Below are 13,722 nucleotides of genomic sequence, written 5' to 3' on the forward strand. Positions count from 1 at the left end.
TGGATGGCTAATTCATCATACTGCGTTTGGTTTTGATTGAATGCAAACCAGGGACCTTCTGCACACATCAACAACAGTCACCCACGAAGCATCATTACCCATCGCTCCACAAAAGCTGCGGCCCTTGCAGAGCAAGGGGAACTACTACTTCAAGGTCTCAGAGCAAGTGACGTAACCGATTGAAACGCTATTTAGCGCGCACCACCGCTAACTAAGCTAGCCGTTTCACATCCGTTACACATGAACAGCAGAAAGAAAACCTTGCCGAATGGTGCGTTTAAAACAACTGGGAACTCAATCTCCGATTTCCTTGTGTTCAATAGAGCTGGGAACTCTGGAAAAAAAACTAGCTCCGACTTGGAAAAACATATTCCCAGTTGGACTTCGTGCTAGAAGGTCGAGGGTTCGAGACCTGTTCCCTGCCTGTTTCATTACATTAGTGTCAGAAGTGATCGGACCTTGTGTAACGGATGTGAAACGCTAGTTTAGTTAGCGGTGGTGCTCGCTAAATAGTGTTTCAATCGGTGATGTCACTTGCTCTGAGACCTTGAAGGAGTAGTTCCCTGCGGCTTTTGTGGAGCGATGGGTAACGATGCTTCGTGGGTGACTGTTGTTGGGCGAGGGGACGGTCTAAAGTTATACTGTTACACTTGCATCCACGACAATGCGTGTGCTTGACAGGTGTGCGCGTTCCTGTAAAACGTAATCCCAAATTAGCGCGAGGACGCGCTCTTTGAAAAGAGGGAGAAGTGCAACGACCCTGGGTTTATAAACGCGGATATCAACTGCAGTACGAGCATGCGTGTTTTCATTACAATACACACAAACTGTCGTCAAATGGGAAACATGTTTCTAGTAGTTACTACTGTCAAAGTCAACATGAGCAAAATTGTAATAATTCACGAAAAAATTGCTTTATGGTCTTAATTGAAGGTTAGGCACAAGGTTAGCAGTGTGTTTAATTAAGGTTAGGTTTAAAATCAGATTCTAAAATGATGAAACGGTAGAAATGGGCGGGGTTTGTGATTTTGTGGCTGTAGTAAACTAGTGACGACCAGCATGCGGAGCTGGGTTTATCATAGACCAACAAGTGTACGCACACCAACAGTAGTGGTCTTGGATATTGGACCGTTGGCTTTTATACTTGTCGAAGTCTCAGCGCAGCTCAAGTAATTTCTCCAACTGTCAACACCTTCAAATGAACATTGGACGTGTACCCGAGACGCGTTGGTTGGGAATTGTGGGGAGGTGCGTGTTCGGGCAGTAGTAAGCAGTAGGCTCCCTGGGGCGGCAGGGTAGCCTAGTGGTTAGAGCGTTGGACTAGTAACCGGAAAGTTACAAATTCATATCCCCGAGTTGACATAGTACAAATCTGTCGTTCTGCCCCTGAACACTGTTCCTAGGCCGACATTGAAATTAAGAATTTGTTCTTAACTGACTTGCCTAGTTAAATAAAGTATTGAGTGCCTTGTGGATTGTGGTCTCAGAGCCGCGTTCACGTGCTAGCCGTTACTCGGAAATGTTCGACTTGCTAACTGGTTGTCCATAAATGTCAGTCCTAGTTCCGACTGGTATTTCAAGGCAGTATGTGGCAATGGGACGCCGGGAAATTGCGTCTGTGGACTATGTATGAGTGTGCTTAAAATATCAGGCATGCGCAGCAGTGAGCCACTGATCATAATACGATCCCTTGTTGTTGTCTCGCAAACAACTGTTTTTGTAGTCACGTAATTGTTTGAAATTTAGTTCAGGTTCTTGTTTAATTGTAGGCGAATCTTTGTATTATAGGCGATATGATGTCTGCTCTCTAAGGTCAACTTGAAGAATGTTGGACAACCTTTTACAAGAGACATGCAGTCGGTTAGTAGCCTTTTTCTATGTCATAACTGTGTTTGTAGTTCTCCTACAGTACACTTTGAACACTATGGTTATTAACAGATGATTAAAAAAAATACTTCACCGCTTCATAGAGCATCAGTAGTTGGCTGGATGCAAACTCATAAAGGCACACGGGATTTATTTGAATCCTTTCAGGATTCCTCAGAGTAGGGTGGTTGCCTCTAGACTCTGATCTTGGGTCAGTTTTGCATTTCCCCCACTGCTGTTTTAAGGTTGGGGGAGGGGAACTGATCCTCTATCTGCACATCCCACAGATACAAACTAGCCCGATGGAGAATTCTATTACAGAATGATTTGGCTGTTCATTATGCAGAGTAGTAAGTTAGTTTGATACATTGTGACCTTGCACAGCCTGCAGGTAGGCCAAAACATTCGTTGGAGAAGTTCTGTTAGGCAATCATAATAGAATATGGGCAAATGGCAGTGTTTTATGTAAATGCCCTTAAGAAAAAATATTGTAGTCAGAATGCGGTATAACAGCAGTATCCTGCAATTACTGCATCCCAAATACCACAGGTGACTGGTTACTGAAGCTTCAAAGGGGTGATTATAATATTTTTCAACTTGCTCTATTTCACTTCAAAATCCCAAGCAGTGTTGGATACATTTAATCCAGATAAATCAAAATGTTGATTAAAAAAGGTTGAATGTTTAACACTTGAGTCAAGTGGAGTGGTTAGTGTATGTACAAATAACCCATTGTCATTTAATTGACATTAACCAACCAACGTATCCTTAAACTTTAGCCCCATGTTATATATATATATATAAATGTAACCTTTTAACTAGGCAAGTCAATAAAGAACAAATTCTTATTTACAATGATGGCCTTACCAAGAGGCAAAAGGCCTGATGCAGCGACATGGCTGGGATCAATAATAAACACGTAGGATTGGAACACTGCAATGCTGTTTCAGTTGTTCTTCCATCCCTTTCTCCCCCCACACCCTCCCCTTTATCCCCTACACCCTCCCCTTTCTCCCCCCACACCCTCCCCTTTATCCCCTACACCCTCCCCTTTCTCCCCTACACCCTCCCCTTTCTTCCCTACACCCTCCCCTAACCCGGACGACGCTGGACCAATTGTGAGCCACCTCATGGGCCTCCCAGTCGCACTGCGACACTTGCACTGCTATTTTGATATGGATTTTGCATTTGATCATACTCCCCTTCCTGTATCACCTGCAGGTGCTTTAACAAGGTAAACAGTGCCTTCGTAAACTAGTCAGACCCCTTGACTTTCCACATTTTGTTAGGTTACAACCTTGTTCTAAAATGGATTAAATTGAGGCCAAAGAGTTCAATCTTGGTTTCATCAAATCAGATAATCTTGTTACTCATGGTCAGAGTCTTTAGGTGCCTTTCTGGCTAATTCCAAGCGGGCTGGCATGTGCCTTTTCCTGAAGAGTGGCTTCTGTCTGGCCAGTCTACCATAAAGGCCTGATTGGTGGAGTGCTGCCTTCTATCTCCACATAGGAACTCCAGAGCTCTGTCAGAGTGACCATCAGGTTCTTGGTTACCTCCCTGACCAAGGCCCTTCTCCCCCAATTGCTTAGTTTGGCTGGGCGGCCAGGTCTAGGAAGAGTCTTGGTGGTTCAAAACTTCTTCCATTTAAGAATGATAGAGGCCACTGTGTTTTTGGGACCTTCAATGCTGCAGAAATGTTTTGGTACCCTTTCCCAGTTCTGTGCCTCGACACAATCCTGTCTCGGAGCTCTACTGACTATCCCTTTGACTTGTTTTTTTCTCTGACATGCACTTGTGGGACCTTTTATATAGACAGGTGTGTGCCTTTCCAAATCATGTCCAATCAAGTTCTAGAAACATCTCAAGGAGGATCAATGGAAACAGGATGCAACTGAGCTCAATTTCAAGTCTCATAGCAAAGGGTCTGAATACTTATGAGGTATTGTGAGTAGATTGCTGAGGAAATTATTTTGTTTAATCCATTTTAGAATAAGGCTGTAACATAACAAAATGTATAAAAAGTCAAGGGGTCTGAATACTTTCCGAAGGCACTGTATACACAGTATAACGCAGTACAAGTATTACAACTTTCCCTTATGACGTTTTTCTCCCAGCAGAATCATCCTATGATGAAGAGTATGACAGTCGTGGTGGTGGGTGGAGGTGTGGTTGGCTTCTCCACAGCTGTGTGCATCGCTGAGGCCCTCCCCTACTGCTCTGTGACCCTCATAGCCGACAGGTTTACCCCAGACACCACCAGCGACGTGGCTGCTGGGATCCTGATTTGCTCACCGTTCCCAGGTATGGGCATCTCTTTATCCAGTGAATTAAGTTCATGAACAGTCATTCTTTTTTTTCCTCCCTCCCTCCCCCTCTGTCCCTCTCCTCCCTTTCTCTCTCCCTTCCCACCTTTCCCTCTGCCTCCCTCCCATTCCCTTCCTCCATTCCACTCTCTCCATTCCTCCCTCCCTTCCTTCCTCTCCCCTTCTCCCTTCCTCCATTAATTCCTCACCCCCTCCATTCCTCACTCCCTCCAATTCCCCTCCATTCCTCTCGCCTCCCCCTCCATTCCTCTCGCCCCCCCCCCCCCCATTCCTCCATTCCTCTCGCCCCCCCTCCATTCCTCTCGCCACCCCCCTCCTCCATTTCTCTCGCCCCCCTCCATTCCTCTCGCCCCCTCCATTCCCCCCTCCATTCCTCTCGCCCCCCCCCTCCCATCGCCACCCCCCTCCACCCCCTCCTCCATTCCTCTCGCCACCCCCCCTCCCTCTCCATTCCCTCTCGCCCCCCCCCTCCATTCCTCTCGCCCCCCCCCTCCTCCATTCCTCTCGCCACCCCCCCCCATTCCTCTCGCCACCCCCCCCCATTCCTCTCGCCACCCCCCCATTCCTCTCGCCATTCCTCTCGCCCCCCCATTCCTCTCGCCACCCCCCCATTCCTCTCGCCACCCCCCCCATTCCTCTCGCCACCCCCATTCCCTCGCCACCCCCCCATTCCTCTCGCCACCCCCCATTCCTCTCGCCACCCCCCCCCCCCATTCCTCTCGCCCCCCCTCTTCCCTCGCCCCCCTCCATTCCTCTCGCCCCCCCCCCTCCTCCATTCCCTCTCCGCCCCCCCCTCCCCCCTCCTCCATTCCTCTCGCCCCCACCCTCCATTCCTCCCTCCCCCCCTCCATTCCTCTCGCCTCCCCCTCCTCCCTCCACCCCCTCCTCCATTCCTCTCCATTCCTCTCGCTCTCTCCCTCCATTCCTCCCCCTCCCCTCCATTTCTTCTCCCCTCCATTCCTCCCCCTCCTCCATTTTCTTTCCATTCCTCTCGCTCTCTCCCCTCCACCCCCTCCATTCCTCTCGCTCTCTCCCTACATTCTGCTCGCTCTCTCCCTACATTCCTCTCTCCCTCCCCCCCTTACATTCCCCTCTCCTGCTCTACATCCCTCTTTCCCCCCAGATATCCCTCTGGAACAGCAACAGAGGTGGTTCAAGGAGACGATTGATCACCTGCTGGCTATTGCCCAATCAGAACAGGCATCAGAGGCTGGGGTGTTGCTCAGCTCAGGGTAAGGATCCTCAACCATAAAGGAATGGATGCTGTATAGTGCACTATTTTTGACCGGAGCCAGAAGAAGTGCACTATAGGGAATAGGGTGCCATATGAAACACAAGTTACAGCCAGTTCAATAGTTCTGACATGTATTCATAAGTTCTACTGGTTGAAAATGCTCACCACTGTGAAGGGGTTTGGTTATAACTGGTATTGATAATATATTTTTTAGATGGCAAATACACAAGGAGCTCCCTGTGGATAAGGTGCCATTCTGGTCTGCATTTGTGCTGGGTTTCCGAATCATGACAGACCGTGAAATGAAACGGTTTCCTGATCACAAGTTTGGCCAGGCGTTCACCACAGTGAAATGTGAATGTTCCAACTACCTGCCATGGATGGAGAAGAGGTCAATTCTTGGTCTTAGCTTGTTTTTACTTCTATACTAGTCTTGTGTTAATCTCTTAACAGTTTTACTGTATCAAAAACATTAACAGCTACTCTATGTACTTCCTGAATTAAAATATAGATTGCTTTTGCTTTTTTTTCCTTAGTTTCAAATCTTTTATCACTGACTTTAAAAAGTGTTGTTTTAGGTTTAGAAAAGCAGGAGGCCAGGTTGTGAAGCAGAAAGTAAACGACCTCCAGGAACTAAGCAGCCAGGGATACGACGTCATCGTCAACTGCTCCGGTCTGGGCGCCAAGTCTCTAGTAGGGGACTCTCAGGTCTACCCTGTCAGGGGGCAGGTCCTCAAAGTGTGTACACACACACACACACACACACACACACACACACACACACACACAGCTTGTAAATAAGCATTTCATTGTGCTGTATATGACCATAAACGTCCATATGATTTGAAGGTCCAGGCCCCTTGGCTCCAACACTTCATCCGGGATGGGGAAGGGCAGTCATACATCTACCCAGGGATGCACAGTGTGACAGTGGGCGGCACCAGGCAAGTCAAGTTTATTAGAAAACAGAATTGCGTCATGAAATAAGATGCCCATTACCCAAGGAATGCTCTGGAAAAACACATTACATAATGATAATGTAGAAAGTGGGCTGCACGAATTACCACAAAACATCACGTTCACTACAAGTTCAGTCTGTATGCTCTGTAGAACAGAGACTTATCTTTTTGTGCGGCTGATTGGCTCTGTAGGCAGGTGGACGACTGGCGCCTGGAGGTTGACCCAGAGGACAGCCAGGACATCCTGGAGCGCTGTAGCAGCCTGGAGCCGTCCCTGAGCAGGGCCAGGGTCCTGGGGGAGTCTGTGGGGCTGAGACCCAGTAGGAATAACGTCCGGGTGGAGAGAGAGATGGTCCTCCTGGGGAGCCGACAGGTACCGGTGGTGCATAACTACGGCCATGGGGGCTGGGGGGTCAGTCTGAGCTGGGGTACAGCCCTGGAAGCACTGGGGCTGGTCAGGAAGTGTCTCCATGAGAGGCCCCCAGGGCCAGGCTGTGAACACTACGCAGATACTCTGCCATAGAAATAATTTCTGAATAATGTTGATATAATTACTTGATCTGCACTGTTTTTTCACACAATTAGTGATACCTGCTGGCATTGCACATTAATGAAATGAAAGCAATGCGATTTTGCTCACTTGATATGATGCAAATTATTTCATGAAATCTCCACAGTGAAAAGTTATTTTAATTGTCATCTGAATGTTATGGAAGATACCAAGATGAATGGTGCTTTTACACCTGCATTGTTTGCTGTTTGGGGTTTTAGGCTGGGTTTCTGTACAGCACTTTGAGATATCAGCTGATGTACGAAGGGCTATATAAATACATTTGATTTGATTTGAATGACATTGACTTTTCCGTTTTAGAAAAAGTGGCAAAACCCCCGAGAGAATGATATTTCAGACAAGAAATTGTTAATGGCTGAGGTAGAATAGTTAAAGTTACAGGGACTTGACATTTCACTAAGTATTGTCTTATGTTCAGATTTAATCAATTCTAACTTTACAGAAAAATAAAAATCAAAAGACCTTGTTTTTTGTATTCCTTTAATGACACTCAAATCTTAAAACAAATTCTGTCGTCCTCAGTCACAGTATTTCATATACAGTATTAACATAACTTACTGCTTGGCAATGTTCATACTAGTTTAGAATCAAACAGGGTTAAAGGTGAAATATGATAGGAAACCCAGTAAGCTGCAGTAAGATCTATTTTTGTCAGTTATCAGTCTGTGAACCTCCAGCTGTGGTCTTTGACACATCTGGTCCTTCTTAGTACTACCATAGTACTGTGTATGTGGTGAGAGCCCATTTATCTCGTCAGATATCTCCAGTCTTTCCTCCAGGATGGATCCCGACCTGACAGGTGTAGTTTTCCTTCCCACAGCAGGCTGAGTCCTTGTCGGCTTCAGACTAAGGAGGAGTGTCTGCACGGTCAGTCTGAGGTGCAGGTCTGGGTTGCTGCTTGTGTCATAACTATATACATTCTCCAAAGAGGTGCTGTCTAAAGACTAGTGTTCAGAGGCACAATCCTAGTCACTTGTCATTGCTGGGGGGTGATGATGCACATGGGTTTGGCAGGGAAGGCTTGGCAAAACAATGCTTGGGCCTACATCCCCGCGATGGAGAGGATACTAAGGTGTGTTAACCTGGGAACTTCTATGTTCAACTAACATACAAGACAGAACACTACAAGGTGTGTTGAGCAGTGGTTGTGAGGGTGGGTAGGGTCCTTCTGAGTGTCTTAGTAGGTGTGGTAGAGACTCTTGTGTAGGTTCTCCCTGCACCCCGGCCTTGGACATGGTGGTATGAGCTGGCTCTAGGTCTTCCAGGGTGTGTTCAGTGGTGTGGAGGCTCAGGTCTGAGTGGAGCTCCCCCAGGGAGAGGCAAGGCCGCATCAGCCCCAGGGCTGTGGGACTAGGCCTACCTCCCAGCCACAGCTCCTCACAGCTCCAGCTCCTCAGCGTGGCTCTGTGATGGCTCTGGCCCCGCTCTGGTCTCAGGTTGTAGCTGGTCATGGGGACTATTAGAGATGGTAAGGTAGAAGCCTGGTTCTCTGATCTGGTCTGTAGGGTGGTTTTGCTGGGTTGAGTCAGGGGAGGCTGAGGCTGGGGTTCTCTGGTGAAGGGAGGTGACTGGACTCACAACCTGACGAGGACCTGCTCATGGAAGATGTCTTCTTGCCCCTCCCTCCTGAAACAAACAGGCATTGTTAATGGATTAAGATGCCGGCCTTTTCAGAGGAGCTGAAATACATGGATGGAAACAGAACTGTAAAAAAAAGAAGCATTTCTTGTATTGTGAAAGCTGACAGGAATATGAAGCATAAGGTCCAGTAGAGATGACTGATAAGGGAAATAAGCAGGCAGACCGGTCTAGTAAACCACGGAGTAGTTTATTCCATTCTCGGGCTCTCACTATGCCAGTGGCACACTTTAGAACTGTTCGGTTAGAACGGTTATGTCCCAAATGGCGCCCCATTCCCCAATGTAGTAATCGCACCATGTAGTGCACTATTGGTCTTGATTAAAAGCAGTGTACTACATATGGAATAGGGTTCCATTTGGGACAGACAGATATACCAGTATAACTCCTAGCATCAGAAGAGCTATAGGAAGAGCTGAGCTGTATGTAACACTGATTTTAAGGTATCGTCAGTTATAACACACAGCTTATCTTATAAACATTTGTCTTTTTTCCCCCAGTCACAACTATGGTCTTTGGATGCGCCCACAATTAGTGTACAAAAATGTTGCGGCACCATTTTAACCAGTAAATATTTTTTATTTTTTTTACCCTTTGTCTCCCCAATTTCGTGATATGCAATTGGTAGTTACTCTTGTCCCATCGTTGTAACTTCCTGTACAGACTCGGGAGAGGCAAAGGTTGAAAGCCTTGTGTCCTCCGAAACACGACCCTGCCAAATCACACTGCTCGCTGAACCCGGAAGCAAGCTGCACCAATGTGTCGGAGGAAACACTGTCCAACTGGTGACCGTGTCAGCGTGCATGCGCCCACAGGAGTCGCGGCCAGCTGCGACACAGCCCGGGATCTTTAATTGAACCATTTACTAACTCTGAATCTTGCATTAAGCATGTCTGTCTTTATGCACATCATATTGTTCTACATTACATGATTCTGAACTAGAAAAATATACACACAAAAGCAGCACATCTTGAGAAATATACAGGTGTGGAAAGTCCTCGTCATAAACTCTCCACCAGGGCTGATGACATTCACAACAGCCTTCATATATCACTAATTTTAAAGACTAAAACCAAAGCAAATAACCACAATAAGAAAGGTACAGTTATCAAATAAAGCTTCCATAGTAAATATATGTAAGTAGTACTGAAGTCTTTTTTTTTTTACTACAGCAGTCATCATTTTCAGCCAATGCAAAGACAGATCTATTCCTGTGTAGGTCCAGAAGCAGCTCTACAGAACACATTGTACAGGTCTCTGGAGATAGTGGAGTGAGTGAGTGTAGGAGCATGAGAGTTAGCTCTCCTCTCCCTTCTACACAGGCAGAGCTAGATCGATACCCTCATCAGTTCTACTCTGTTTTGGTTGAATGAAAAAAAGAGCCAGAAGAACAGGGCCCGTATTAAAAAATAGTCTCAGAGTAGAAGTGCTGATCTAGGATCTGGTCCTCCCTGCTGTGTATTAAATCAGATCTAAATGTCAAAACTGATCCAATATCAGCAGTCCTACCCAGAGACACTGAATACAGGCCCAGATGACTAAAGATGCCTGCAGATGGAGGGAAGTAGAGTATAGAGTTGATGAGAAGAGCACTGTCTGATGATAAGAGAGTCCTTTACTCCCACGGTGCAGAGAAACAAAAGAAAGTCACATTGAAAAAAAATGAGCTATAGCAAAGTCTCTCTCAGGGGCCTTAGAACTCAGTTTGGAATGCTCAAGCTATGAGTGAAGAATGGAGCCCATGGCATCCCTTAGAGGATGAGGAGGCTGGAGAAGAGTCATGGCAGCAAGAAGTGGTTGAAGATGGGAAAGAGGAGAGTCAGAGTCGAGTCAGGCTGCCGTTACCATTCTCCAGGTTCTCATTGCTCTCATAACAGCCAGAGTCTCGTGGGAAGTCCCCCAGTAGGCCGCTATGGTCCAGTAACAGCTTCTCCTGAGAATCCTGGTCGCTGCTACCTGTAGGATACAACACCCCCAGCAGAGGGACATCAGTCATACAACAAATTGTGTTTGTGGGGGTATGTGTGGGGATGTGTGTACTAACCATCGTACTCCTGAATTAGCTCCACAGCGGTGAGCAGCACAGCTCTGTGTTGAGGGTCTCTGATGTTGAGCTCATCTAGATCTTCCTCTTCTAAAAGCTTCAAGGTGTCCAGGTCCTCATAGCCGTTAAACAGGAAGGTAGGCAGGTGCTCCTGGGGGAGGGGTGAGAAGGACAGAGGGGTGACAGGGTAGGGTTTGGTCACGTAGCCAACTTAAAATAAACATCAAAAGGAGGAGGAACTTAACAGCATTCAAGTGTGAACGTCTGTATATACAGTGCCTTGCGAAAGTATTCGGCCCCCTTGAACTTTGCAACCTTTTGCCACATTTCAGGCTTCAAAGATATAAAACTGTATTTTTTTGTGAAGAATCAACAACAAGTGGGACACAATCATGAAGTGGAACGACATTTATTGGATATTTCAAACTTTTTTAACAAATCAAAAACTGAAAAATTGGGTGTGCAAAATTATTCAGCCCCCTTACTTTGTAGTGCCACCTTTTGCTGCAAGTCGCTTGGGGTATGTCTATCAGTTTTGCACATCGAGAGACTGACATTTTTTCCCATTCCTCCTTGCAAAACAGCTTGAGCTCAGTGAGGTTGGATGGAGAGCATTTGTGAACAGCAGTTTTCAGTTCTTTCCACAGATTCTCGATTGGATTCAGGTCTGGACTTTGACTTGGCCATTCTGGATATGTTTATTTTTGAACCATTCCATGTAGATTTTACTTTATGTTTTGGATCATTGTCTTGTTGGAAGACAAATCTCCGTCCCAGTCTCAGGTCTTTTTCAGACTCCATCAAGTTCTCTTCCCATCAATTTTAACCATCTTCCCTGTCCCTGCTGACGAAAAGCAGGCCCAAACCATGATGCTGCCACCACCATGTTTGACAGTGGGGATGGTGTGTTCAGAGTGATGAGCTGTGTTGCTTTTACGCCAAACATAACGTTTTGCATTGTTGCCAAAAAGTTCAATTTTGGTTTCATCTGACCAGAGCACCTTCTTCCACATGTTTGGTGTGTCTCCCAGGTGGCTTGTGGCAAACTTTAAACAACACTTTTGATGGATATCTTTAAGAAATGGCTTTCTTCTTGCCACTCTTCCATAAAGGCCAGATTTGTGCAATATACGACTGATTGTTGTCCTATGGACAGAGTCTCTCACCTCAGCTGTAATTCTCTGCAGTTCATCCAGAGTGATCATGGGCCTCTTGGCTGCATCTCTGATCAGTCTTCTCCTTGTATGAGCTGAAAGTTTAGAGGGACGGCCAGGTCTTGGTAGATTTGCTGTGGTCTGATACTCCTTCCATTTCAATATTATCGCTTGCACGGTGCTCCTTGGGATGTTTAAAGCTTGGGAAATATTTTTGTATCCAAATCCGGCTTTAAACTTCTTCACAACAGTATCTCGGACCTGCCTGGTGTGTTCCTTGTTCTTCATGATGCTCTCTGCGCTTTTAACGGACCTCTGAGACTATCACAGTGCAGGTGCATTTATATGGAGACTTGATTACACACAGGTGGATTGTATTTATCATCATTAGTCATTTAGGTCAACATTGGATCATTCAGAGATCCTCACTGAACTTCTGGAGAGAGTTTGCTGCACTGAAAGTAAAGGGGCTGAATAATTTTGCACGCCCAATTTTTCAGTTTTTGATTTGTTAAAAAAGTTTGAAATATCCAATAAATGTCATTCCACTTCATGATTGTGTCCCACTTGTTGTTGATTCTTCACAAAAAAATACAGTTTTATATCTTTATGTTTGAAGCCTGAAATGTGGCAAAAGGTCGCAAAGTTCAAGGGGGCCGAATACTTTCTCAAGGCACTGTACATAGTCTAGTGCAAGTCGTCACTGTGACTTAGTCTAGACCAGTGGTTCCCCAACTTTTTATAGTCCAGTACCTCTTCAAACATTCAACCTCCAGCTGCGTACCCCCTCTAGCACCAGGGTCAGCGCACTCTCAAATGTAGTTTTTTTGCCATCATTGTAAGCCCGCCACACACACACTATACGAAACATTTATTAAAAATAAGAAGGAGAGTGAGTTTGTCACTTCCCACGAGCCAGGTTGTGACAAAGAGCTCTTATAGGACACAAATGTAATATAGGCACAAATGATAACAATCAATAATTTTGCTCTTTATTTAACCATCTTTTATCAAAAACTGTGAATAACTTACCATAGGTTAATGAGAAGGGTGTGAATAACTTACCATAGGTTAATGAGAAGGGTGTGAATAACTTACCATAGGTTAATGAGAAGGGTGTGCTTGAAAGGATACACATAACTCTGTTATGTGGTTGTATTGGAGAGTCTCAATTCATTTTCCACACACAGTCTGTGCCTGTATTTAGTTTCATGCTAGTGAGGGCTGAGAATCCACTCTCACATAGGTATGTGGTTGCGAAGGGCATCTGTGTGTTAACAGGGCGATTTGCCAAGGCAGGATACTCTGAGTGCAGCCCAATCCAGAGATCTGGCAGTGGCTTCTGATTAAATTACATTTTCACAGAACCGCTTGTTGCAATTTTTATGAGGCTCTCTTGTTCAGATATCGGTAAGTGGACTGGAGGCAAGGCATGAAAGGGCTAACGAATCCAGTGGTTTGTGTCATCCGTTTCATAAAAGTACCTGTGTAATTGTGTACCCAACTCACTCAGGTGCTTGGCTATATCACATTTGACATTGTCCGTAAGCTTGAGTTTGCACACAAATAAATCATATAAATGATGGAAAGACCTGTGTGACGTCCTTGTTAATGCAGACAGAAAAGAGCTCCAACTTCTTAATCATAGCCTCAATTTTGTCCCGCACATTGAATATAGTTGGAGAGTCCCTGTCATCCTAGATTCAGATCATTCAGGCGAGAAAAAACATCACCTAGATAGGCCAGTCGTGTTAGAAACTCGTCATCATGCAAGCGGTCAGACAAGTGAAAATTATGGTCATTAAAGAAAAAACTTTAAACTCGTCTCTCAATTTTAAAAAAAGTGTCAATACTTTGCCAATGATAACCTGCACACTTCTGTATGTTGTGAAAGCATTACATGTCGCTGCCGATATCATTACATAGTGCAGA

General features: G+C 45.7%; 2 protein-coding genes across 10 annotated transcripts in view; one reads left to right on the plus strand and one right to left on the minus strand.

The window, feature by feature from the left end:
• Window positions 1–1,109: 1,109 nt before the first annotated feature.
• Window positions 1,110–7,420, plus strand: ddo (D-aspartate oxidase). 3 transcript variants are annotated; one of them, XM_046367377.1, is made up of 7 exons: window positions 1,110–1,248; window positions 3,984–4,167; window positions 5,314–5,422; window positions 5,639–5,815; window positions 6,003–6,162; window positions 6,274–6,368; window positions 6,576–7,420. In XM_046367377.1, the coding sequence occupies exons 2-7, from the start codon at window positions 3,993–3,995 to the stop codon at window positions 6,904–6,906; spliced, it is 1,047 nt and encodes a 348-aa protein (XP_046223333.1). In that variant the 5' UTR covers window positions 1,110–1,248; window positions 3,984–3,992; the 3' UTR covers window positions 6,907–7,420. The 3 variants fall into 3 exon arrangements, with proteins under 3 accessions (XP_046223333.1, XP_046223331.1, XP_046223332.1); XM_046367375.1 differs by lacking the exon at window positions 1,110–1,248 and adding an exon at window positions 1,616–1,860 and having other exon boundaries at window positions 3,981–4,167; XM_046367376.1 differs by lacking the exon at window positions 1,110–1,248 and adding an exon at window positions 1,618–1,860.
• A 13-nt stretch (window positions 7,421–7,433) lies between these two features.
• Window positions 7,434–13,722, minus strand: part of sash1b (SAM and SH3 domain containing 1b) — a 102,908-nt gene continuing 96,619 nt past the window's right edge. For all 7 annotated transcript variants that reach the window (XM_046367380.1, XM_046367381.1, XM_046367382.1 and 4 more), the window contains 3 exons: window positions 10,637–10,787; window positions 10,438–10,548; window positions 7,434–8,580 (listed from right to left, as the gene is read on the minus strand). In XM_046367380.1, coding sequence (XP_046223336.1) covers window positions 8,480–8,580; window positions 10,438–10,548; window positions 10,637–10,787 — 363 coding nt within the window. In that variant the 3' untranslated portion in view covers window positions 7,434–8,479. The remainder of the gene's footprint in view (window positions 8,581–10,437; window positions 10,549–10,636; window positions 10,788–13,722) is intronic.

The sequence above is a fragment of the Oncorhynchus gorbuscha genome, linkage group LG10 (assembly GCF_021184085.1).
Source record: "Oncorhynchus gorbuscha isolate QuinsamMale2020 ecotype Even-year linkage group LG10, OgorEven_v1.0, whole genome shotgun sequence".
Taxonomy (NCBI): Eukaryota; Metazoa; Chordata; class Actinopteri; order Salmoniformes; family Salmonidae; genus Oncorhynchus; species Oncorhynchus gorbuscha.

Excerpts from the sequence above, each read along its gene's own strand:
- ddo (XM_046367375.1), top strand. Across the intron at positions 5,816-6,002 it reads CTGCCATGGATGGAGAAGAG|GTTTAGAAAAGCAGGAGGCC; the intron begins GTCAATTCTTGG and ends GTGTTGTTTTAG. Across the intron at positions 6,163-6,273 it reads TCAGGGGGCAGGTCCTCAAA|GTCCAGGCCCCTTGGCTCCA; the intron begins GTGTGTACACAC and ends TATGATTTGAAG.